The 24,846-nt window shown below is 39.6% G+C and overlaps 2 protein-coding genes across 8 annotated transcripts in view; one reads left to right on the top strand and one right to left on the bottom strand.

Annotated features, from left to right (window-relative positions):
• The window catches only part of AAGAB (alpha and gamma adaptin binding protein), a 59,119-nt gene that overhangs the window by 25,495 nt on the left and 8,778 nt on the right, over positions 1-24,846 (top strand). For all 7 annotated transcript variants that reach the window (NM_001131313.1, XM_063715982.1, XM_063715984.1 and 4 more), the window contains 1 exon segment: positions 2,318-2,401. In NM_001131313.1, coding sequence (NP_001124785.1) covers positions 2,318-2,401 — 84 coding nt within the window.
• Positions 1,456-1,770, bottom strand: LOC103892546 (small ribosomal subunit protein eS24-like). The gene has a single exon (XM_054531613.1). It carries the CDS (start codon positions 1,768-1,770, stop codon positions 1,456-1,458), a length of 315 nt encoding a protein of 104 aa, XP_054387588.1.

The following is a 24,846-nucleotide window of genomic DNA, read 5'->3' as shown; positions in this document are numbered from 1 at the left end:
AGGCTGGAGTGCAGTCTGCTCACTGCAAGCTCCACCTCCTAGATTCACGCCATTCTCCTGCCTCAGCCTCCCAAGTAGCTGGGACTGCAGGCGCCCGCCACTACGCCCGGGTAATTTTTTTTTTTTTTTTGTATTTTTAGTAGAGACGGTGTTTCACCAAGTTAGCCAGGATGGTCTCGATCTCCTGACTTCATGATCTGCCTGCCTCGGCCACCAAAGTGCTGGGATTACAGGCGTGAGCCATCGTGCCCAGCCGAGTATTTTCAATTTAATCACTGTATTTCTGTTAGGTTGGCAGGTTGGTATTCTTTAAATGATTCATCGATCCATTAAACAGTTGCTGAGTGCCTGCTGTTTTTCAGGCACTGTGCTAGGCAATGGGCATATGAACTCAGTAAGACAAGATTTCTGCTGTCAAGGAGTTTCCAATGTAGGGGGAAGGCTACATTAGTAAATCATCAATTCCAGTGCATCTTTCCTCTAGGAGAGATGTGCATAGAGTGGTATTGTTTCCACTTTCTGTGAGAATGGTGTAAGTGATTCGCTCTTGATCAAATAGCTAGTAGGTGGCAGAGCCTGGGTTCAAATTCAGATATTCTGACATGTAACTCTGTGCTCTTCTTGTTAAACCACCCAGGGCTAGGCTGACCACTAGAGACAGGGTCTGTGTGGATTATGTTCTGTAAACTCAGGAAACTTTCCTTTTTTAACCACATGAAAACTATTTCTGTCATTATTTTCCAGATGCAGGCTTACAATCCTCAACATCTGCAGGATCTCCATTTCCTTTGTACACGATCATTCCTGTGTTGTAGCTAAGAATACCACCTTTTTTGGTACACTATGGGATTACAACCCTGTTATTTTGAGTAGTATCAGTCAAATTCCAGAAGCAGGATAGTACTAATAATAAACTAAACTAAGTTGTTGTAATGACCGTTTGCCTGTCTCTTACACTTGTAGTCATTTCACTTCTCATTCAAACTATCTTTCTCTGATCAAGAAGTTCTTCTATAGATATTGATCATAAATAACACTTATTATTCTATGGTTTCCAGCACAGGATAGAGCATTTACATGATTTTATAACACACTATTAATAAGAGGACTGTTCCTGCCTTCAGGAAACTCATTCTGTGTAGATTGGTATCTCTAGTACTATGCCAGGAATGTGTGTAATAAGTGGAATCTTTCATTTTCAGAATATAAATAGATTCCATTGGTGAGGATAACTTTATTATATAACTGCCTTATATTGTGTGTTTAATTGCTTTAGTTTCTAGAATATTCTTTTTTTTCCATATGAAAGTTTTTAGTTTATTAATCTTCTCATGAAAAAGCCACAGTGGCCACTGATAACATCCTTGCAGCACCTTTGCTCCTTTGGCTTTTTGCCAGCACTAACACTGGCCTTTGCAGTCTGCCTGCCTTCTTCATGCTGTCCTTACATTCCTTTCATTGCTTTCTCAAGGTCTTTTTCTTCTCACACAGGCCATGTCTTGTAAGTCTATGTTTGTGTTTATTTTTGTTTGCATAATCCAAGGAATCATAAATTATGCCAAAGCCAGTAGTCTTGCCACCACCAAAATGAGTTCTGAACTCAAAGATGACATCTGGTGTGGTCTTGTACATTTTGGCTGCTTTTTCCCGAATTTCTCTCTTAGGTAGTGTTGCCTTCCCAGGGTGAAGGACATCAATGACCATTTTTTTTCTCTGAAGTAGTTGGTTGGTCATGAACTTTCCAGTTTGGATAGTTACCATGTCATTCATGATGGTGGTCAATCCTCAGACAGCCGAGGAATAAAAGAGTTTCTCTAGAATATTCTTATTGAGAGCTCCAAGCTCTGTATTTGATTTTTTTCCTTGTATGATGTGAACTAACAACTAAATAAACAAGATAACAAAACCACAGTCATTTGAAAATATGGCTTGGTGGAATATACATAACATTTTTTTTGTTTGTTTGAGATGGAGTTTCGTTCCTGTTGCCCAGGCTGGAATGATGCCATCTCGGCCCACCACAACCTCTGCCTCCTGGGTTCAAGCGGTTCTCCTGCCTCAGCCTCCCGCGTAGCTGGAATTATAGGCATGCGCCACCATGCCCGGCTAATTTTGTATTTTTTAGTAGAGATGGAGTTTCTCTATGTTGGTCAGGCTGGTCTTGAACTCCCGACCTCAGGTGATCTGCCCTCCTTGGCCTCCCAAAGTGCTGGGATTACAGGCATGAGCCACCGCGCCTGGCCACATTTTTGTGAATGTATATGTATGTCTGTGTGAGTGTTGCATATAAATATATATATTTCCCCTCCCTGATTAGATGACTTCCCAGAATCTACAGGAGTAAAGCGAATTGTCCAAGCCCTGAATGCCAATGTGTGGTCCAATGTAGTGATGAAGAATGGTAAGTAACTTGGGACTCAAGTCATTTTTTTCCTCTTGTTCCTTGTAAGTTTTAAATTATTCAGATATATGTGGAACCATTAGTGCTATATGAAATCTGTAGATTTGTTCCAATTTCAGTTCGCTGATTGAAGGAAGCGCCAAAAGTAGCATTTCTAGGAATTTTTCATATATGTTTAATAGTTAATTCAGTAAGAATTTAGAGGTTGCCTGTAATACACCCAGCATTATCTTTGGCTTTGAGAAGTACCTCCAAAATTATAAGACATAGACCCTATTATTAAGGAGCTCCTAGTCCAGCTATGAAAGTCAATCCTGTACTTTTCAAATGCCAGAGAACTATGCAAGGCAATCTGTGATGAGTACAGATGACTGATGCAGGCAGTAAAGTGCATAAAATCAGAAATATGGCTGTTGTGTTAGGCTTAAGTATAGAGAGAGAGCTTCAAGGAGAAAGTGTGTCCTGACAGTAGTTTTCACAGGAAGCTCAAGATTTGGACTGATGAAAAGGGGAGAACGGCAAGTGGAGAAGGAGGCATGACATAGAGAATAACAGTTGTATGTTCTGACCAGCCTGGGCAACATGGTAAGAGCCCGTCTCCATAAAAATTAGCTGGGCGTGGTGGTATGCACCTGTGGTCCCTGCTACTTGGGAAACTGAGGAGGGAGAATTGCTTGAGCCCAAGAAGTAAAGGCTGCAGTGAGCTGTGGTCATGCCACTGCACACCAGCCTGGGCAACAGAGAAAGACCCTGTCTCAAAAACAAAAAGTTGTGTGTTCTAGGGTCACTAAGAGAATATCACCTAGCATTTGGAGCTAGCTTAGAGAGAGGCCTAAATGCCAGTCAGGAGAATTTTGGCTTTTTCCTGTAAAAATTGGTGAGTCACTGGAGATTTTTAAATTAAGGGGTTGATGCAAAGAAGGTGGTGTGCAGGGAGGTTTGGTAATGGAAGAAAGTCAACATAGAGTCTGAAGTTAAGGGAGACCAGAGCTTTTGCAGCAGTTCAAGAGTGAAGTGCTGGGGCCGGGGGTAATGTAGTGGCCGTGGCCATGAGGCAGAAGGCTGGATCTGGAGTGCAGTCTGAAGAGGGTAGTGCACGCTGGCCTCTTATAGTCTGTATTGGTTCCCTAGGACCATGGTAACAAAGTACCACAAACCATATGACATAGAACAACATGAATGCATTGTCTCATAGTTCTGAAAGCCAGAAGTCCAAAATCAGGGTGTTGGCAGGGCCATGGTCCCTCTGAAGGTGCCGGGGAAGGGTCTGTTTCAGGCCTCTCTTCTAGCTTCTGGTAGTTCCTTAGCTTGTGGCAGCATAACTCCAGCCTTCACATGATGTTTTCCCTGGGTGCCTGTCTGTGTCCACATTTTCCCCTTTTATAAGCACAACAGTCACATCGAAGTAGGGATCTGCCTACTGCAGTATGACCTCATTTTAATATATCTGCAGTCAACCTGTCTCCACATTCTAAGATACTGGAGGTTAGGACTTCAGCATACAAATTTGGTGGGGGATACAATTCAGTCCATTAACACAGTCTTTTAGGAATTGCTTCCTGTATAGGGTTTTTCTGTCTTACATCTCTTGGCTGCCTCAACAAGTATGCTGAGTGAGACACTACAGAAGGGAATGAGAAAAATCATATTTTACAGCCAGGTGAGGTGGCTCACACCTGTAATCCCAGCACTTTGGGAGGCTGAGGTGGGCAGATCACAAGGTCAGGAGATCAAGACCATCCTGGCCAACATTGTGATACCCCGTCTCTGCTAAAAAAAATACAAAACTTAGCTGGGTGTGGTGGCACGTGCCTGTAATCCCAGCTACTCGGGAGGCTAAGGCAGGAGAATCACTTGAACCAGGGAGTCAGAGGTTGCAGTGAGCCGAAATCGTGCCACTGCCCTCCAGTCTGGCGACAGAGCAAGACTCCATCTCAAACAAACAAACAAACAAAAAAAAACCACACAAAACGAAAAATCATATTTTACAGTGAGCTTACCCCATCTTCCCTGATAAAGGTCAAGTAGAAGACCAGTTTTATAAAAATAGAATATTTCACTTCAATTTTTGGTAGACCCTTGAGTGTTAAGTGAGATTGGCACCCTTTAGCTTTCCTGAGGTGTGATATAACCCTTGTTGTCATTAAAGAAGCTCCTTCTGGCATAATAAGGTACTCCTTCCTCTCCTTTTCTTCCCCTCTCCCCATCCTCCTTCCTCCTTTTTTCTTTCTAGGAGGAATCTTATTGTCTGTTAAATTGAATTGCAAGGGTGCTAGATTCTATTTTATTGATGTAGCAATCTAGATCTAGAAAGAACAAGGAGTTTTTTGGGTTTTTTTTTTCCTTCTCCAACTCTTTTTTTTTTTTTTAGACAGAGTCTCGCTCTGTTGCCCAGGCTGGAGTGCAGTGGCACGATCTTGGCTCACTGCAACCTCTGCCTCCCGGGTTCAAGCAATTCTCCTGCCTCAGCCTCCTGAGTAGCCAGGATTACAGGCACGCGCCACCACTCCCAGCTAATTTTTTGTATTTTTAGTAGAGACGGGAGTTTCACCATGTTGGCCAGGCTGGTTTTGAACTCTTGACCTTGTGATCTGCCCACCTCGGCCTCCCAAAGTGCTGGGATTACAGGCGTGAGCCACCCCGCCTGGCCCCTCCAACCCTTATTTTAGGTTCAAGGAGCACATGTGCAGGTTTGTTACATGGGTAAATTGTGTGTTGCTGGGGTTTGGTGTGCGAATGATTTTGTCACCCAGGTCACAGGTAGTGAGCATAGTACCTGATAGGTAGTTTTTCAACCCTCACCCTCCTCCTACTCTCTCCCCTCAAGTAGGCCCCAGTGTCTGTTGGGCCTCTTTTTATCTCCATGTGTATTCAATGTTTAGCTCCCACTTATAAGTGGGAGCATGTGTTAATTTGTTTTTTGTTGTTGTTGCTGCTTTTAATTCACTTAGGATTATGGCCTCCAGCTGTGTCCATGTTGCTGCAAAGGAGGTGACTTTGTTCGTTTTTATGCCTGTGTAGTATTCCGTGGTGTATGTGTACCACATTTTTTTAATCCAGTCCACCGTTGATGGGCATCTAGGTTGATTCTGTGTCTTTGCTATTGTGAATAGTGCTGTGATGAACATACACATTCATGTGTCTTTTTGGTGGAATGATTTACATTCCTTTGGGTGTATACTGAGTAATGGGATTGCTGGGTTGAATGGTAATTCTATTTTAAATTCTTTGAGAAGTCTCCAAACTTCTTTCCACAGTGACTGAACTAATTTACAGTCCCACCAGCAGTGTATAAGTACTTCCCTTTCCTCTGCAACCTCACCGACATCTGTTATTTTCTGACTTTTTAATCATAGCTACAATAAGGAGATTTTCATTTATGTGGTTATCTCTCTGTTACCAGAACAAATTCAAATTAAGGCTTGGTCCTTCTCATTCATCTATTCAGCAAATCCTTGTGGAGCATTTACCATAGGAGGGCTATAAAAATAAGATTTGGAACATAAACTGGATCAATTTAGAATAAAATTATATTCAGTGGTGCTTTTTATATTTATGAGAACTATTTTCACAAAATCTTCTTTGGCTGTATTGACTTTTTGAAAAATCTGTGTCCCAAGTTCATATATTAAAGAATTATTGCCTTGTAATGTACACTTATGGTTGTAAATTGAGAAGCTGAACTAAACATGCTTTATTACTTTGGAAGTATGGTCAAATGTGTTTCCTGAAAAAATGCCATTTTACTTGTTTTAGACACTAAACAAAGCAAGGAGGTACATTGTGGATTTTTTCATGGTTCTTTGCCCTGAGGTTTCCTCGCTTTCTTTTTTTTTCTTGACACTACTGGTACATTAGTTTCCTGTTAACCAAAAAACAAAATACTGCCATTAATTAGCTTAATTTCATGTTAAAGAGGATCCTGGTGTATGTGGTATGAAGATACAATGAACGACATTTTGATGCAACCCAGGTCTTAGGAAGTGTGAAGGATATCCTTTTAGAGCCTTGCGTCTTACTTTAGAGACAAAGCTCTCTATGGATATATGGTGGGTCATATTACTCTTCCAGGGTAACCTACCTCCTATGCTGTTTGTAGAGCCTGCTTTGCTGGTGATCTGTCTGTGTGCCCAGTGAACTGTGTCTTCCTCAGCCTGCTTTTCTTTAATGTCCAAGTGTTGTCTGCCAGCAGGTGCTCAGACTGGTTTATTTGTTTTAGGGGTCTGTGTTTTTCCTACTCTTTTTTTCTCTTTTATTTTCTCCCCTTTTCTCTTTTTAAATTGTGGTTAAATATACATAAGATGTGGTTAAATATACATAAGATTTACCATTTAAAATGTGCATTTCAGTGGCAGTAAGTGCATTCACATTGTTGTACGACTGTTGCCACTAATAAAAATTTTTAAACCAAAATGTTTTTTTAATTAAAAAGTTGGAAACACCGCATATTCTCACTCATAGGTGGGAATTGAACAATGAGAACACATGGACACAGGAAGGGGAACATCACACTTCGGGGACTGTTGTGGGGTGGGGGGAGGGGGGAGGGATAGCATTGGGAGATATACCTAATGCTAGATGACGAGTTGGTGGGTGCAGCGCACCAGCATGGCACATGTATACATATGTAACTTACCTGCACGTTGCGCACATGTACCATAGAGCCTAAAGTATAATAATAATAATATTAATAATGATAATAATAAATAAAATAAAATAAAATAAAATAAAAAGATAAAAAATAAAAAAAAAAAAGTTGGTTGACAAAGTAAAAAAAAAATAATAGAGGTATTGGTTACCTTTTTCAAGACATTAATAATGACCAATTTTTGTTGTTGTTTTGGTTCAAAAATTACTATAATCACAATTGATTATTTGAGATTATTACATTGGGAAATTATATAATGCCAGTTGATTATTTGGGATTATGTATTGTCTAGTTAGTATTTATTGAGCAGTAATAGAACATTTAGGTTATGTCATGCCACTAATTTTGTACAGTTGCAGAAAAATATTTGTTTGAAACTCTTTTAAAAATATTTAAATATGCTCAATTTGAAAAAACAATTCCAGCTCTTGTAAGGATTATGAACATCTAGCTGTTGCAACAAATGGCCCTGAAAACACACAAATCTAACTCAGGTTTTGTTTCTTTGCAGTTTCTTGGACATTGACATTCAAAGGTCAAATATTTAATCTGAAAATCTAGTTATTAAAAACGTAAGAGGTGAAGTGCATTCCTTCCTGCCCTCCACCCAGATAAATCGGATGTGTTTTCTATATGGGAATTCATGATTTAATATGCGATTATTATCAGTCTGAACAACTTACTTGGTTATAGGATATCTTCATAACTTTTTTCCTTTAGTCTATTCTTAAAAGTTAGTAATACACAAGCAACCAAAGAAAAAAAATAAATTGGACTTCATCAAAATTAAAAATGTTCATACTTCAAAGGACACTGTCAGGAAAGTGAAGGATAAAAGATAACCCTCAAAATGAGGGAAAATATTTGTAAAACATGTATCTTATGAGGATCAGCAGAATGTATCTAGAACATATAAAGAACTCTTACAACTTAATAATAAAAAGACAACTAATCCAGTATAAAAATGATAAAGAATTTGGATAGGCAAGAAAATACACAAATGGCCAGTGAGAACATGAATAGATGCTTAACGTTGGCCAGGCATGGTGGCTTATGCCCGAAATCCCAACACTTTGGGAGGTCGAGGCAGGAGAATTGTTTGAGGTCAGGCATTCAAAACCAGCCTGGGCAACATAGTGAGAACTCTGTCTCTACAAAAAGAATTTAAAAATCAACCGGGCCTGGTGGCATGCACCTGTAGTCCCAGCTATTGGGGAGGCTGAAACAGGAAGGATCACTTGAGCCTAGAGTTCAGTGCTGTGATGATCTAAGATTGTGCCACTGTACTCCAGCCTGGGCAACAGAGCGAGACCCCAATTCAGTATTAAAAAAAAAAAAGAAAAGATGCTTACCATCATTAGTCACCAGGAAAATGCAAATCACAACAATGAAATACCACTTCACACTTACTAGGATGGCTAGGGTCAGAAAGATAATAACAAATGTTGGTGAGGATATGGAGAAATTAGAAACCTTGTACACTGATGGTGGGAATATAAAATGGTGCTGCAGCCACTTTAGAGAGTTTAGTAATTGCTCAAAAAGTTAAACATAGAATTACCATATGACCCAGCAGTTCCACTCCTGACTATATACCGAAGAGAACTGGAAACATGAGCACACAAAATAGTGTGTATAAGTGTTCATAGCAGTATTATTCATAAATGCCAAAAAGTGAGAAAAACTGCTGAAAACAAAATGTGGTATATCCATACAATGGACTGTTATTCAATCATAAAAATGAAGCATGAATATATGCTACAGTGTGGATGAACTTCAAAAACATTATGCTAAGTGAAAAAAGCCCAACATGAGAGGCTACATATTATAGGATTTCATTCATATGAAATATCCAGAATAGTTAAATTCATAAAGATAGAAAGTAGATTAGCGGTTCCCAGGGGCTGGAAGGAGAGGTTGCTCATGGGTATGGTATTTCTGGGGTGGTGAAAATGTTCTGGAATTAAATGGTGATGATGGTTGCACAACTTTGTGAATATACTAAAAACCACTGAATCATACATTTTTAAAAGGCTGGATTTTATGATATGTAAATTAAATCTCAATAAAAAGAAAGAAAAGAAGGAAGGAAATGATACCACCAATGATGATACTAATGGTAATAGTAGAAAAGGTGGTGGTGATGATAGAAAAGGGAGAAGTGGCAGTGATACTAATAGCAGCTGATAGTATACGTGCAAAATCTTATTTAATCCTCACAAAAGCCATATGAGTTAGGCTCAGTGGAGCCAAGTAGTTTGCCCAAGGTCATATAGCTCATCAGTTCTCAAACGTGTTTGCACATTGGAATCACCTGGGAACTTTAGTCACCTGGGAGCTTTTAAAACCTATGCTACCTGAGCCTCACCCAAGGGAGGGGCAGCTACAGTATTTTTTAAGTGCCTCTGGGATTCAAATATACAGCCATGGTTGACAACCACTGACATAAATGATAGTCTTCTAGTTCTAACTTGTAAGAGTCTGTGTTTAATCCATGGGAATAAATTCAGCATTTTGAAAGCCACATCAGCCCCTTGCCTGACCTTGCTTTCTCTAATTCCTAAATTATGTAGTATTGAAAAGTGACTTTTGGCCAGGTGCGGTGGCTCATGCCTATAATCCCAGCACTTTGGGAGGCCGAGGTGGGCAGATCAGTCGAGGCCAGGAGTTCGAGACCAGTCTGGCCAACATGGTGAAACCTCATCTCTACAAAAAATACAAAAGTTAGCTAGGCGTGGTGGTGCATGCCTGTAATCCCAGCTACTTGGGAAGCTGAGGCACAAGAATCACTTCAACTCAGAAGGCAGAGGCTGCAGTGAGCTGAGATCGCGCCACTGCACTTCAGCCTGGGCAACTCAGCCTGGGCAACTTGAGTGAGACTGCTCAAAAAAAAAAAAAAAGAAAAAAGAAAAGGGACTTTTCAAGACAGAGAAAGAAGACAGGACTATGTTTAATATGGAGTCATCTATAGGGAAAGGTGAAAATAGTGGACATTCCTTCTCATACTTCCTCTGTACTTGTTTCTAGTATGGTCTACTATCTCGCAAAGGTCAGCAGTGCTGTGACAGTCCTTCTTAAGATCTGAAAGAAATAGTACAGCTTTTATAAGTAGCTAATTGTCTGGGAGCATAATTTAGGTGCTGAGTGTATCTGAGCCATTTGAGTTTTCTTCTGCTGGCCTCAGATCTCTCTAGTCCATAATTTAGGCTCCGGTTTCAAGTGTTGATTCATTCATACAAAAAATATTTCTTGAGTACTTGCTCTGTGCAAAGTATTGGTCTGTGTGTTTGGGATATATCAGTGAACAAATTAAACAAAAATGTCTGTCCTTAGGAGCTTTCATTCTGGTGGGAGGCTATAGTCAATAAACAATACAAGCAATTAGTATGTTATATAGTGTATTAGGAGATGATAAGTGATTTGGGAAAATAATAAAGCAGAGTTAGGGACATTGAGATTGCTTTGTAGATTGCAATGTTAAATAAGGTGGTTCAAGGTAGGTCTTCTTGAGATTTGAGCAAGGAGATGAGGTATTTCACCATGTGGATATCTGGGAGAAGAACATACCAGGGACAGGGAACAGCTATAGCAAAGGCCCTAAGGTGAGAGCACGCCTGGTGCGTTTGAAGGATATCAGGACACTTGCTGGCTGAGCAGGAGAGGTCAGAGAGGTAACGAAGGGCTAGATTATTTGGGGCTTTGAAGGCCATCATAATAACTTTGACATTTACTCAGAGTAAACTAGGGGACTGTTGCAGGGTGTTGAATGGGAAAGTGACATGATCTGACAAAGTCTAAAAAGATCACTCTGGCTGCTCTGTGGAGAGTAGATGATGAGGGTGAAGAGCAACCAAGATCTCTTAGAGGCCTATTACAATATTACAAATGAGAGAGAGTGATGGCTCAGATTGGGGCTGGGGCAATGAAAGGGGTAAGAAAAGGTCGAATTCCAGATATATTGTGAGGTAGAGCCAGCATGGTTTCCTGATAGTTTAGATATGAGATATGAGAAAAAAAGATCAGTCAAGGAAGACAACAGGATTTGGGCCTGAACACTTGAAAGATTAGTTGCCGTCAACTGAAATGAGGCAGCTACAAGATGAAGCAAACAGGGTCACCTATCAGTAGTTCAGTTTTGGACATGTTGAGTTTGACATGGCTACTGAGACCTCCAAGTGGCTGTTAGACTTCCAAGTGGAGATAGCAGGTAGTCAGTTGGAGAGATTTTGGAGTTTGGGGAGAAAGGCATTTAAAACCTTGAGCCTTGATGAGATCACCAAGGGAGTGAATGCAGTACTTAAAGAAGACCAAGGACTCAGCCCAGGGATATTGCAACATCAAGAGACAGAGAGAAGAGAAGGAACCAGTAAAGGAGACTGAGGAAGAAAGGTCAATGAGGTAGGAAAACCAAGAGAGTGGAGTCTTATTCGGGAAGCAAAAGTGAAGAGTGTTTCAAGGTGGAAGGAGTGGTCAGCTATGCCAATGCTGCTCATAGGTCAAGTAGGATGAGAACAGAGAGTTGTCCCTTGGATTTAGCATTAGTGACCTTGAAGAGCAGTTTCAGTGAAATAGGTTGAAAGAGAAAACTTGAAGATGGTGGTTATAAAACACTCTTGAAAATTTTGCAGGAAAGGGGAGAAAAAAATAGGTGAGAGCTGGAGAGAAAAATGTAGTTGAGATTTTTATTGTTTGAGATGAGAACAAAAGCAGCGCGTTCATAAGTTGATGGAAAAGTTCCAATAGAGGGTGAAAAATGGATGAAGTAGGAGGAGGAGGGAGACTTGCCGGAGTGATGTCCTTGAGTAGGTAGAAGGGATGGGCTCCAGTGTACAAGGGGAGGGACTGGCTTTGCACAGGAGGAGGAAAGTAAACCTAGAAAGACATGGGAAAGGGGGTGTGTGGATGCAAATGTGGCTCAGTGGGGAGATGTGTCATGAGACTCTGTGGAAGTTTCTTCTGATTGCTTCAATTTTCTCAGCGAAGTAGGAGGCCAGGATATCAATTGAGAGGGCAGAAGGGAGGAGGTAGCGTTAGGATTTGAGGAGAGAGGAGAAAATGTGAAACAGTCATTTAGGGGAGAGAGAGAGTAAATGAACCTAGAGATGTGAAGTATGATTTGCCAGGCAGCATTAAGGGACCCAACTTGAAATTTGGTATTATAAAACTAAAGTCAGGCAGCATGGGTGGAGGGTGTGTGTGTGTGTGTGTGTGTGTGTGTGTGTGTGTGTGTGTGTGTGTGTGTGTGTGTGTGTGTGTGTGTGTGTGTGTGTGTGTGTGTGTGTGTGTGTGTGTGTGTGTGTGTGTGTGTGTGTGTGTGTGTGTGTGTGTGTGTGTGTGTGTGTGTGTAGTAATCAGTTCTGCTTTTGCTAAGCAAATGTATCACAGCAAGAGAGAGGCAAGGGATTCAGTAGTATATATAAGAGATTAATTATAATGATTGACCATGGAATTTAAGCTAAAAAGGGGAGAGTGGAATTCAGTTGGAGTGGGTCAGTAAAAAGATGGTAGTTTTGAGTCCTGGTGCAGTTGAAGGATAATTGGGTTAAGGTACTATAGGAAGAGAGAGGGACTTGGAAAAATAGGTGATGCATGAAGTTGAGATGATGGAGGGGTTGTAGTTATCGGTAATAATAAGGTCTGGGTGTGACCCTGGGAGTACATGGCTGCAGTAGTGTAGAGGACAACATCCATAAAATGGAGGAATTCAATAAACTGAGACTCAGATTGCTGGAATGGTTGTCTATATATTGAACTTGCTAAAAATTAAGACACTTGCCTTCAAATAGTTTGTGTGAGAAAATCAGTAGGCTCCTATATTCAGAGATTTTAGGAATGATTTAATCCAGTGATTCTCAACTGAGACCCAGCGGGGTATGGAAATACATATCACATGCTATACAAGCCCTCTGAAGATGTTGATTGCCTGGCTCCCATTGAGAATCACTTAACTATTAAGTGCTATTGCTAAGTGGTTGATAGATGTGTCCTCAACTGCATTGGGTAGAAACTGTTAGGAACTTTTGAGCTAGTCTATTCATCCAGTACAGGAATGGCTTCTATAGCATCCTTGCCGGGATCATCCACCCTTTTTGGCAGAATGCTTTAAATAACAGCACCTTGTGAAGCAGTCCTAGAAGCAATTAATTGCATAGAGAAATCCAAGAACTGTTTTGTTCATTCTTAGCAGATAGAATATATTTTTATGCTGGTAGCTTAAGCACTTAAACAAGGAAAGGATATGTATTTTACTTTGTGTCATAATGCTGAGAACAGTGGTGAAAATTTTATCTGTCAATGATGTATTTTCCCTTGCTTCTACCTTGTTACTAGCTTTCATTTTGATGACTCTTTTTCCTCGTCTCCCTAGGAGGTGAAGAAAGTTCCAACAGAATTGGGAAAGATTTAGCTCAGGGAGACTGAAATGACCAAGGGGATAGGAAGAATGGGAATTGTCTAATATAATAAATAAGTGTGGACAAACCAGAGCTGAGGAGAGATTTAACTGGAATCTGTATTACAGGGTATGTATAAGGCAGATATGGACCTGATTTCCCAAACTCCAGATTGCTATAACTCAGAGACATTCCCTAAATCTTAAAATGGTTTTACCATTTACAAATAAAATGAAGGCCTTACTGAACAGAGCAGGTAGTAATCTATGGAGTACTTTATATTAAGAGATGATCTAGGCAAAAAGTAGATATGATTCAAAAAGCCTACAGTGAATTCTCATTAATGACAGTTGTACCTAATTCAAGTTGAGAAGTACTTGGCCTAAACTTTTGAGTCTGTTATTTTGAAAAGCAATCATGTTTTTCTTCCCAGTGTTTATCTATACAATATTTTTACTAGGTCCTCTACTAGTTAGGTTCACCCAGATTACATGTTCTTGTGTTTTATGAAACTTAATAAGGAGCATTATTTTGTTTGGCATGATAGTGTATGTGATTAGCCTGATGAAAGCATTTAGAACATAGAATCTCCATGCATGCATCTGGTTTGGCTTCTTCCTTTTACCGGTGGGGAAAAACAGGACCCAAAGAGGAGAGGTAACATGCTCATATTCACACAGTGAGTTTGTAGCCAACGTGAGACCACATGATAGATCTCCTGATTAAGACTGTTATATGTTTTTCCATGACAGTATGTTGGTTTATATTACTGGGCAGTTGGAGAAATGAGCAGAGTGTTAAATAATTTACCTAAGTTGCATGGGAAATCACTGGCCAAGCCGGATGAGTTCATTGGCTACAGAACTCCCTTAGCCTAGGTGCTCTCTGACGTGAGTAAGATTTTAATGAGACCGTGTGGAAATGATGATGATAGCTGAGATTTTGGGCTTTTTGGCTTATTTCTTTTAAATAGATCTTTTTAAATAATTTAGGTCATCTGGAATGATGGAGATGCTTTATCCCACGGTTTTTGCACTTAATCCAAAGTACAGCTAAGGATAGATAGTTAACTTAAAACTCGTGCATTCCTTATAAATGAAAGATAATTTATATTTATTTTTAATTATTTTACTTGGAGTCACAACAAGTTATTTTTCTCTTCGTTTGAATTTTAATTCTTATTTGTACATAGTAGGTGCTGTTAATGTCTTTTTGTTACTTAATATCAGATTTAAGGGCAAACAGGTTAAATTACAGTACTATAGTTATAGGCAAATTATTATTCTAGAAACAGATTTATAAATTTTCCTGATAGATATAACTTCTATATTAACTTAGAACTTAGTTTTATATTCTTGGCTCCACCAGTGTCTTGTTTCATTAAGCCAAAGCGTACATTTAAAAAAAAATTTATTTTTATTTTAGAATCGGGGGTACATGTACAGGAATTCTAATTATTCCATTGCCCAATAGATCGTTTTTCAATCCTTGCCTCCTTCCCTCCCACTTTGAAGTCTCAGTGTCTACTGTTCCCATCTTTTTGTCCATGTGCACTCAGTGTTTAGCTCCTACTTGTGAGAACATATTGTGTTTGGTTTTCTGTTCCTGCCTTAATTCACTTAGGATAATGGCCTCTAGCTGCACCCATGCTGCTGTAAAGGACATGATTTTGTTCTTTTTTATGGCTGTGTAGTATTCCATGGTGTACATGTACCACATTTTCTTTGTCTAATCCACCATTGATAGGCACCTGGGTTGATTCCCCATCTTTGCTATTGTGAATGGTGCAAAGCATGCAGAAGAAACAGGGACATTATTGCTCCAAAGGGGTGAACATTAATTCTTGAGGGGCAAAAAATCTTTACTCTTTTTATCTATAAGGCACAAATAAATGTGCAATACATAAACACATATACAGTGTATCTGTGGTATTAATATTTCAGTGGGAGGGTGTGTCAAAATTAGGGGGAAAATGTCTTAAAAGATTCCTGGTGGGGCGGCTGTACTGAAAACGGTTGAGAAACACTGAGCTAAAGGATCTGGTTGCATGTGCTAAGCTCTACCCTAGAGGAAATTCCCAGATACCATTGGATTCATTGTGACTGTCAAACTTTTAGGGAAGTCACAGTTTCCGCTATGCATTAAAGGTACAATTTCTCATGGGCCAGGAAATGAAGTGGTTAGGACTGCCTTTACATTTGGGTGGCGCTTTTTAGATATCTCCAGTCATAGAAATTTTCCTTGTCTATACCATCTTTTCTTAAATTTCCTTAACTTCAAAGTTTGGCTGTAGCTCAAGGAAAGGGATGTAGATAAAATCTCAGCTGCTTAGTTGAGTTACCCACAGTCCTATCAGAGTCTGGTTTGTGGCTGTGGAAATCATCCATTTGGATGTGTCATTTATAATTTGATAATGTCCCTTTATTGTCATCATGAAAGGAGAAACTGTGGGTCAATGCTTTTTGCCAAATGTGACAAATTTTTAAAGTTGATTGCTCCTGCCACACCTCCTCTTTGGTCTCCAGTGAGATTGTCTTCTCTTTCAATTTGTCTGGCACATCAAATAACCTAATTGCAAGCCTAGATGATCTAGGCATCATACTCAGGACTGTGCCTTAAATTGAGAGGCACTGGATAAGTAAGAGTTGGTTTTAAGGGCAAGGAAAAGAAGATGGTAAGTAGAAGCCTGATGAGTTGTTTTTTGTTTGTTTGTTTGTTTCAGGCTAGGTTGTCACTGTTTCACATGAGAAGGTAGTATTATGTACAGTGACCTTGTTTAAAGTGTCAGTTTAATGTTACCACTAAGGCCCTGCCCCAGCTTTATCACCTGAGCACTAACAAGTGCTGTGTGGAGTTTAGTCCATGCTGGTAACTCTTTGAGTATTCAGTGGGTCTTTTAACAATTACCACCGTGGAGGAGAGAGCAAGGAAGAGAAATGCTGTGATCTTTTACTGTTTTTAATCAGTGAAAGATGGATTAGATTAAACAAATGTTACACAGTTGTGACTTTGATCCCCCAGTGGTAAGCAATAATTGTAGAGACTGGATTTCAAAAGCCCCGAGAGTTTATTTTCAATCTATCTATTATAGTTTAATCCCCAGTAATGCAGATGGAGGAGGATTAGTGGAATTTTAATAGTAGAAACAACAATTCTTTCTGTTGTAGTTTTCTGTTTTCCCATTATAAATGTAAAGAATTGATTATTTATTAACATGTATCCCCCAGAATCTTGTAACAAGATTCCATGGCAGAAATCTCAGATTCCAATTCAAGGAATCATTTGCAACTGCTGTACAGAGCAGTGGCTAAGAAATGTGTACCTGCTGGGTGTGGTGGCTCCCACCTGTAATTCCAGCATGTTGGGAGGCCAAGGCGGGTGGATGACTAGGTCAGGAGTTCGAGACCAGCCTGGCCAACATGGTGAAACCCCATCTCTACTAAAAATACAAAAATTAGCTGGGCGTGGTGGCGGGCACCTGTAGTCCCAGCTACTCAGGAGGCTGAGGCAAGAGAATCGCTTGAACCGGGGAGGCAGAGGTTGCAGTGAGCCAAGATCGTACCACTGCACTCCAGCCTGGTGACAGAGCGAGACTCCATTTCAAAAAAATAAAAAAAGAAATGTGTACCTAAACACAAGGTCTATCTGTGATACTTGGGCTGCTCTTCTGAGAAAGCAGATGGCTAATGCCTTAAATAAAATTGTTTTGCTAAACTAAATGATGATTAAATACAAATTTGACTTTAATGTTACAGAAAATAAAACAATATCAAATTTGTTAGAGGAGAATGGTTAATGAAGACAGTTCTAGTCAGGTCTGTCTTTACCCGTGTTCTCTTGGAAAATGGCTTCATGTTTCTGGACCCCAGTTTCCTAACCTCTAGGATGGGTAGAACTCTAGGATAATGTAGAATTATATTAACATTACTTTCTATGAAATTGAGTTCCTTGAGTCAGACTTACTTGCTTCTCTTTTTAACCCAGCGCCTAATATTGTAGAGCCAAAAAAATGGATACTCTGACAGTTGTCTAAATGTAAATGTTGTGGTCAAAAATTAAATTAATATGTGTTGATCTCTATCTGTGTGTGTGGGTGTATGTGTGTATAGAAGGCATAATTTGATGGAGGAGATTGTCTTGTAAGAGAAAAAGGGGAAGAGAAAAAAATAAGAAGGAGTAAGAGTATGAGTAAAATGATGAGACTTTGTTTTAAAAGTTCACCCTTAAAATTAACTGTAAGCAAATGAATCATGGGAAATCTCTTCAAATTAGTTACCCTGGAGGCACTGCTCTTCTGCTGCCATCTTGCCATCTTGAAAAAACTTTTTTTGTACTTTCTTTGGAATTATTTTTAGACCTGGGTATGAATCACTTAAGTCATCTTTATTTTTTTTTTCACGGTAAAGTCTTGTACTGGTTCTGAACGATTTTTGACTTGATTCTGAACATTCCTTTTAGGATTTTCAAGAGTGTGCTTAAGGTTCTGGAGATAGGACTTTACAGTGGAACTATTATTGGAATTAGAATAAAGCATTCCTTTACAGCATCGGAGAGGATAGTACTCACTCTGATGTTTAGTTCAGTTTATTAAGAATTTGTGTGTATGTGTGCATAGGGAAAAAAAAACAACTAGGAAGACAAAATACCAGAGTATTGATTGGTATCTTTGGTGATTTAATTTTCTTCTTCTTCTTTTTTTTTTTTTTTTCAAGACTGAGTCTTGCTCTGTCACCCAGGCTGGAGTGCAGTGTCATGATCTTGGCTCACTGCGACCTCCGCCTCCCGGGTTCAAGCAATTCTCCTGCGTCAGCCTCCCCAGTAGCTGGGACTACAGGCACATGCCACCACACCCAGTTAATTTTTGTATTTTTAGTAGAGACAGGGTTTTACCATTTTGGCCAGGCTGGTTTCGAGCTCTTGGCCTCGTGATCCTCCTGCCTCGGCCTCCCAAAGTGCTGGGATTACAGGTGTGAGCCACCGCACCTGGCCTAATTTTCTTCTTTATACTTTTCTCTTTTTTCCAAATTTTTTATAATGAATATATTATTTATAATCAGGAAAAAGAGAAAAAATAGTATTATTACTTTCTGGTCATTTTCATTATATGTTCAAATATTAGTAGAAACCATTCTTGACATGTGAGCGGGTGTCCCAGGTGTCATAGGGAGAGCAGATTCACTTTCCTGAATCTAAAGCCAGGTGGTAGAACCAGGTACGGTGCTTAGGCCTGTTTCTTTAATAAATACTATTTTTAATAATGGATTTCAAAGTTTGCCCTTTTCAAACAGTAGTTTAGTGAAAAAGAATAAATTGATTCTCCTAATTATTTTATGATTTCAAAAAACATTTTATTTCAGTTTGCCAAGAAGTGGATTGTAATATCAAAGTGTAAGTTTATTTCTCTGATGCTAGTGAAATCATTTCCTTCTTAAAATAATTTTTTATTCAAACAGTGTGGTTTGATTTAAGAATATCATTCAAAAATAGGTACAACTTCTCTATGCAAATTGAAATATCTTAGTTTTAGTAAGTTTGGTCATGCTTATCTCTCGGATGGAAAAGAACATGTTTATAATAAAGGAAAAACATTTTGTTCAGGGAAGGAGATGTAAAGAAAACTTTAAATATGGAAAAAACTTCTTAAGATGATGCCAAATAATTGCTGCATTAAGGAAATAAAAACTGAAATATGAACACAAAATATCTAGGAGGTCTGTTAGGCATGTTGGGGGGTGTGGTCATGGAAATTCTTAATATTTGAGTCGTATATAAAAATGTAAAATAAAAACTTATTTACATAGCTAATTCTTGCAGTCTCTGCCTCACAGTTCTATTAGACATTCAGTGGATATTTCAGCATCTCTCATGTATACTTAGCACTATGCTGGAGGCTGTGCGGTGTAGAAGAACCATTAGCGATTGTCCATGTCCGCAAGGAGTTTATAGTATAGTTGAGGATGGCATTTTGACTCAAGATGAGTATTAATACTAGCATGTTCTCTTAAGGGCCACTTGAATAGTAAGGACAACAAGGACAAATGGCACACAGACAGAGGTAATTAGGGGCTGAAATCATCTAGAGAAGTTTCTCAGAGTATGAGGGAGGATATTTTCAGTGCTGACAAGAGAGAATGATTGAGTCTTTTTAATGCTTTTTTTCCTTTTTTTTCATTGAAAATCTTTGTTATAGTCCTTACTTAAAAGTAAGGACTACCGGGCGCCGTGGCTCACGCCTGTAATCCCAGCACTTTGGGAGGCCAAGGCGGGCGGATCACGAGGTCAGGAGATCGAGACCATCCTGGCTAACACGGTGAAACCCCGTCTCCACTAAAAATACAAAAAATTAGCCGGGCGTGGTGGTGGGCGCCTGGAGTCCCAGCTACTCTGGAGGCTGAGGCAGGAGAACGGCATGAGCCCGGAAGGCGGAGCTTGCAGTGAGCTGAGATCGCGCCATAGCACTCCCAGCCTGGGCGACAGAGCGAGACTCCGTCTCAAAAAAAAAAAAAAAAAAAAAAAGTAAGGACTTAAAAACCTGAGGATTTTAGCCAGAATTTTCCTGTTCTAATTAGACCTATGTCAGTGGTTCTCAACTGGAAGTGATTTTGTCCCCCACGGGACATTTGGCAGTCTTATAGGCATCTGGTGGATAGAGGCAGGGGATGCACAGGACACTCCTCTTTCCCACCTAACCACACACCAAAGTATTCTCCAGCTGGAAATGTCAATAATACTGAGATTCAAAACGCCTAGTCTACATGTGCTTGAGGAAAGTGAAGAGATAATGGAGCCTAGCCACCTGTCTCCCATTTGTTTTATGTGACCAGTGCCTCAGGGAGTTACAGGGCTGGGCTGTGAACAGTTAGTAAGTGGCATATGATTAATTATTCAGTCCTGAGTTATACAGCTTACTTCAGTGAAAATCACAGTCTAAACCAGGGACTTAATAAAGAATTACTGACAAAAGAGAACTATATATGAATGAAACATCATCTTTTTGTACTTGACCCAAGTTTGTGTCATATCCAGTAAGCCAGTAGTTGTGCATCAAAACATTGTCTATGTCTCAACTCTTTACATGTTATCAAGACCTCTGGCCTTAATGGAAAGAGTATAGACTTTAGAATCAGAGAGTCCTAGATTTCAAGTTCTGGTTCCAGCTATGTGACTTTGGATAAGTTACCTAATCTCTCTGAGTTATAGTTTGTTCTGTAAAAGAGAATAATAAAATAAATCTTCTGTAAAAGAGGATAATACAATAAAGAAGATATATGTTTATTTCTATTGTGTGTAGAAGGCATACTTTGATTGTTGTAAGGATTAAAGAAACATTGTAAGTACCTAAAATATTACCTTGCACATATTTAGCACTTGGTAAATGTTATCTATTACTAACCCTTAGGAAAATTTTGCAAGGTAAATATTGTTATACCCACTGCGTAAACATAGAAACTGAGGTACAGAGAAGGCATAGCTTATATAAAACCACACAGTAAATAGTAGAAGTAGGATTCATATCCATGCCTTATTTCCAAATTCATGTGCTTGTCATACTGCCTTGGTAAATAATGGAGAAGGGAAAAAATCAGAAAAATTAAAAGGAAAAAAATACTTTTTAAAAAGCAGCTTTTCCCCTTCCCCCATACTGAAATTTCCCCCTTTGCCTAGGTTTTGAATTCTCTAAATGTTTCATGTAAGTCAAAATTGCTATGAGAGATGCATTTTGTGCTTCTAAAATAAGTGTGCCCTTAGATTTGTAAAGAGGTGGCAAATAATTTCATACATTTCAAGTTTTTTTAACTTCTTATTGTTAAAAAAAATCATCCCAAGGCTTAAGAATTTCCCATTTAAAATCTTTATTCTAGAGGCTATAGTTTTGTTTCTGACACTTTCTGGAAGAATCTATGCTAATGACCAGCACCGCCAGATTTTTTCATGATATTTTCATTTTTATCCATGCATCCACTGGTGTCAACTTACTAGACTACTAAAACTGAATCAAATGTTTTTAGGACCACAGTTTAATATACTTATTGTGCCTTCCAGAATAATTTATTTTACATCACTTAAGAGCTGCCCCTTTCTGCATCCCTGAAGTTCCATAAGAATCAGCTGAGGAGGTGAATTTTATTTATTCCTTCCTAGTCTAGAGTTTTGTGGCGTCAATAAAACCGTAGATGCTAGAGCCAGTTTCAGCAACTACCTGCTAAAGGAATAAATCCTTCTTAATAGAGATGACATTTCCATGCCCTGAATCCTGGGGAGAAAAATCTAGCAAGCAAGAAAAGATTTATGTAATTCTTTTCTATGAGAAGAATAGTTGTACAGTGAGTGCATGTGGATGGAATTTTAATAAACATTGAACCAGACAGAACAGAATTTTTTTAAAAGCCATAGGTATATAAAATATCATCTAAGTTTTTTGAGCAATGTTAATATGCGAGCAGTCTACTTTGGGTAAACAAAAATGAATTGTTTTTCTCATTGTGTCAATTTGTATGTTTCTAAGTTCCTTAAAATATAAGCAGCGGAACATAATGAACTCTCTTGTTAGTTGACTAAATTCTTCATTGTTTATAATATGAGCAAAAGTCCTTCTGGCTTATTATAATTAGCCTGAAACCTGATTGTAAACTCTTAGTCAATTGTGAATCTTATTAATTTGTCTAAGGTCATACAGGTAGGCAGAGCCAGGAATGAAAGACAAGTTTTCTGACCACTAGTCCAGTTTTCTTCCTACTATTTTGACTTTTTCATAATTTTATCCATTCTAATTGGGGCATTAACTTTTTTTTAAAAATTTTTAATTTTGATACACAGCATAAAATTATTAATTTTCAAAAATCTCTTCGAATAGGTAAATAATACATGAACATATAACAAAAATTAAAGGTTTACAGTATACAGTGATGAGTCTAGCTAGCTCCTACTCCTAACTCCCGTCCATCCCAGTTCTCTTTGCAGGCAGCCACTGTAAAGAATTAGGCATTTCGGCCGGGTGCGGTAGCTCACGCCTGTAATTCCAGCACTTTGGGAGGCCGAGGCGGGCGGATCACGAGGTCAGGAGATCGAGACCATCTTGGCTAATACGGTGAAACCCCGTCTCCAATAAAAATACAAAAAAAATTGGCCGGGCGTGGTGGTGGGCGCCTGTAGTCCCAGCTACTCAGGAGGCTAAGGCGGAGAATGGCGTGAACCCGGGAGGCGGAGCTTGCAGTGAGCCGAGATCGCGCCACTGCACTCCAGCCTGGGCGAAAGAGCGAGACTCCGTCTTAAAAAAAAAAAAAAAAAAGAATTAGGCATTTCAAATAGACTGCTTTGGTTTCATAACATGCATAAACTGACATTGTATTGCATTATTCTTTGAGTTGCAATCTGGCCTGCCAAGTTTAGGGGATGCCTAACAGAGGAAAAATATAAGCTGTGGAATTAGAATATGGAGAGATTTATGAACTGAATTTGAAAATTACCCAAGGTCCAAGTTATTTCCAGTAATAGAAGTGAGGGCTCTCTTGCAGAAGTAGTTTATTACTCAGATATTGCCTTTTGTACAAATAGCTTAAAGTATATTATAAGAGCACTCATGTATCTTCATGACAGGTGAAATCCATGTCTGAGTATTACATAACTACATACAGCTACTTTAAAATCAATAACACATCGGCCAAAAGAAAGAACCATGCTGATGTTTGAATAAACGTACTTAGGCTCTGAAACTGTCATCATAGGACACTGCATGGATCTGCTTCTCTCGGGCCTCTGAGCCTCCGTGTCCTACCCTGCTGAAACCTTGGTCCCTTGTCTTTGAATTGGGCACCCAGGCCTTTGGATGAGGTGATAAGGGGGGCTCCAGGAGTACACATGAACCACTGTTGAGGTTGTACAGAATGAAAAGCAGTAGGGCAGCAGCAGCCTCTTAGTTTTGCCCAGACCAAGGTAGCCTTTAATGCAGAGGTACTGGGTTGATAGCTGCATATGACTGCCTCTGTGGAGAGAGTCAGGATCCAGAAATCTGCAGGCTACAGCCTAGCAGGCCACATTTGAGGCTTCATCCCAGTTTAAAAGGCAGATCTTCCCAAGTGAAAGGAAGAAGGAAGGACACCGTGAAGTTTCTCTTTTTTGATATCTCTGTATGACCAGGTATCTGGCCGGGGAAAGGGTATAGGGAATTTATAGGTGGTTTAGAGAGAGATGTGAGTAGGTCAGGGAAGAGATAGGGAGAGGAAAGGCAAGGTGGGAGAAAGTTGTCTCTTTGAGAGAGAAAGTCTTTGACTTCTGTACTGTTACTCTTGGGTTACAGTCTCATGTTCTACTCTAAGGCAGTGTTTTTTGAACTACTGTGTTCATAAGACCCTCCTGGAGCACTTGCTAAAAGTTGAGATTCCATGGTCTCTGTCCTAACGATGCTGACTCAGTGAATCTCAGATAGCATCCTTGAATACTAGGATAGTTTTAATAAAGCGTTCCAGGTCATTCTGGGGAAGACTGCTGGATCAAGGCTGGCCCTTACACTTTGAACAGTGCTAGATGTTTTGCTCCAGATTTGTCCTCCGTTGTAAATACGAACAGCATACTGGGAGCCTTAACTGCAGATGCTTCATTCATATCTAAATTAGAGCTTTTTTCTTTTCTTTTTTTTTTTTTGAGACGGAGTCTCGCACTGTTGCCTAGCCTGGAGTGCAGTGGTGCGATCTCAGATCACTGCAACCTCTGCCTCCTGGGTTCAAGCGATTCTCCTGCCTCAGCCTCCCAAGGAGCTGAGATTACAGGCGCCCACCACCATGCCCGGCTAATCTTTTGTATTTTTAGTAGAGACGAGGCTTCACCATGTTGATCAGGGTGGTCTTGAACTCCTGACCTTGTGATCGGCTGGCCTCGGCCTCCCAAAGTGCTGGGATTACAGGCGTGAGCCACCGCGCCCAGCCCTAGAACTGTTTTCAAAAAGCATTCATATTCCTTTTCACCTGATATGAATGCCTTCACCTGATATGAATGCCTTGGTGTTGATTTTTTAAATGTTTTTGATTATTTAAAACAATGGAATATTAGTTCATAGTGACTATTAAAGCATTAGTGCTGTTGATCTTTGCAAATAGAACCACTGGCCTTTTGTTTGTCATAATGGCCCTGCTATTATTTTCCACCTGGACTAATAGTCTGTGATTTTTTTTAAAAAATGTACTTTAAAAAAATGTATTCAGGGCCAGGGGTGTGGCTCAGGCCTGTAATCTTGGCACTTTGGGAGGCTGATTCAGGAGATGGCTTGAGGCTGGGAGTTCAAGACCAGCCTGGGCAACATAGTGAGACCCTGTCTTTACAAAAAACAAGAAATAATTAAAAAAACAAAAATAGCCAGGCACAGTGGCAGCCACCTGTATTCCCACCTACTCAGGAGGCTAAGGAAGGAG

This window comes from Pongo abelii, chromosome 16 (assembly GCF_028885655.2).
Source record: "Pongo abelii isolate AG06213 chromosome 16, NHGRI_mPonAbe1-v2.0_pri, whole genome shotgun sequence".
NCBI lineage: Eukaryota > Metazoa > Chordata > Mammalia > Primates > Hominidae > Pongo > Pongo abelii.
Note: the sequence above shows the minus strand (reverse complement) of the source record. Positions and strands in the feature narration are given on the sequence as shown.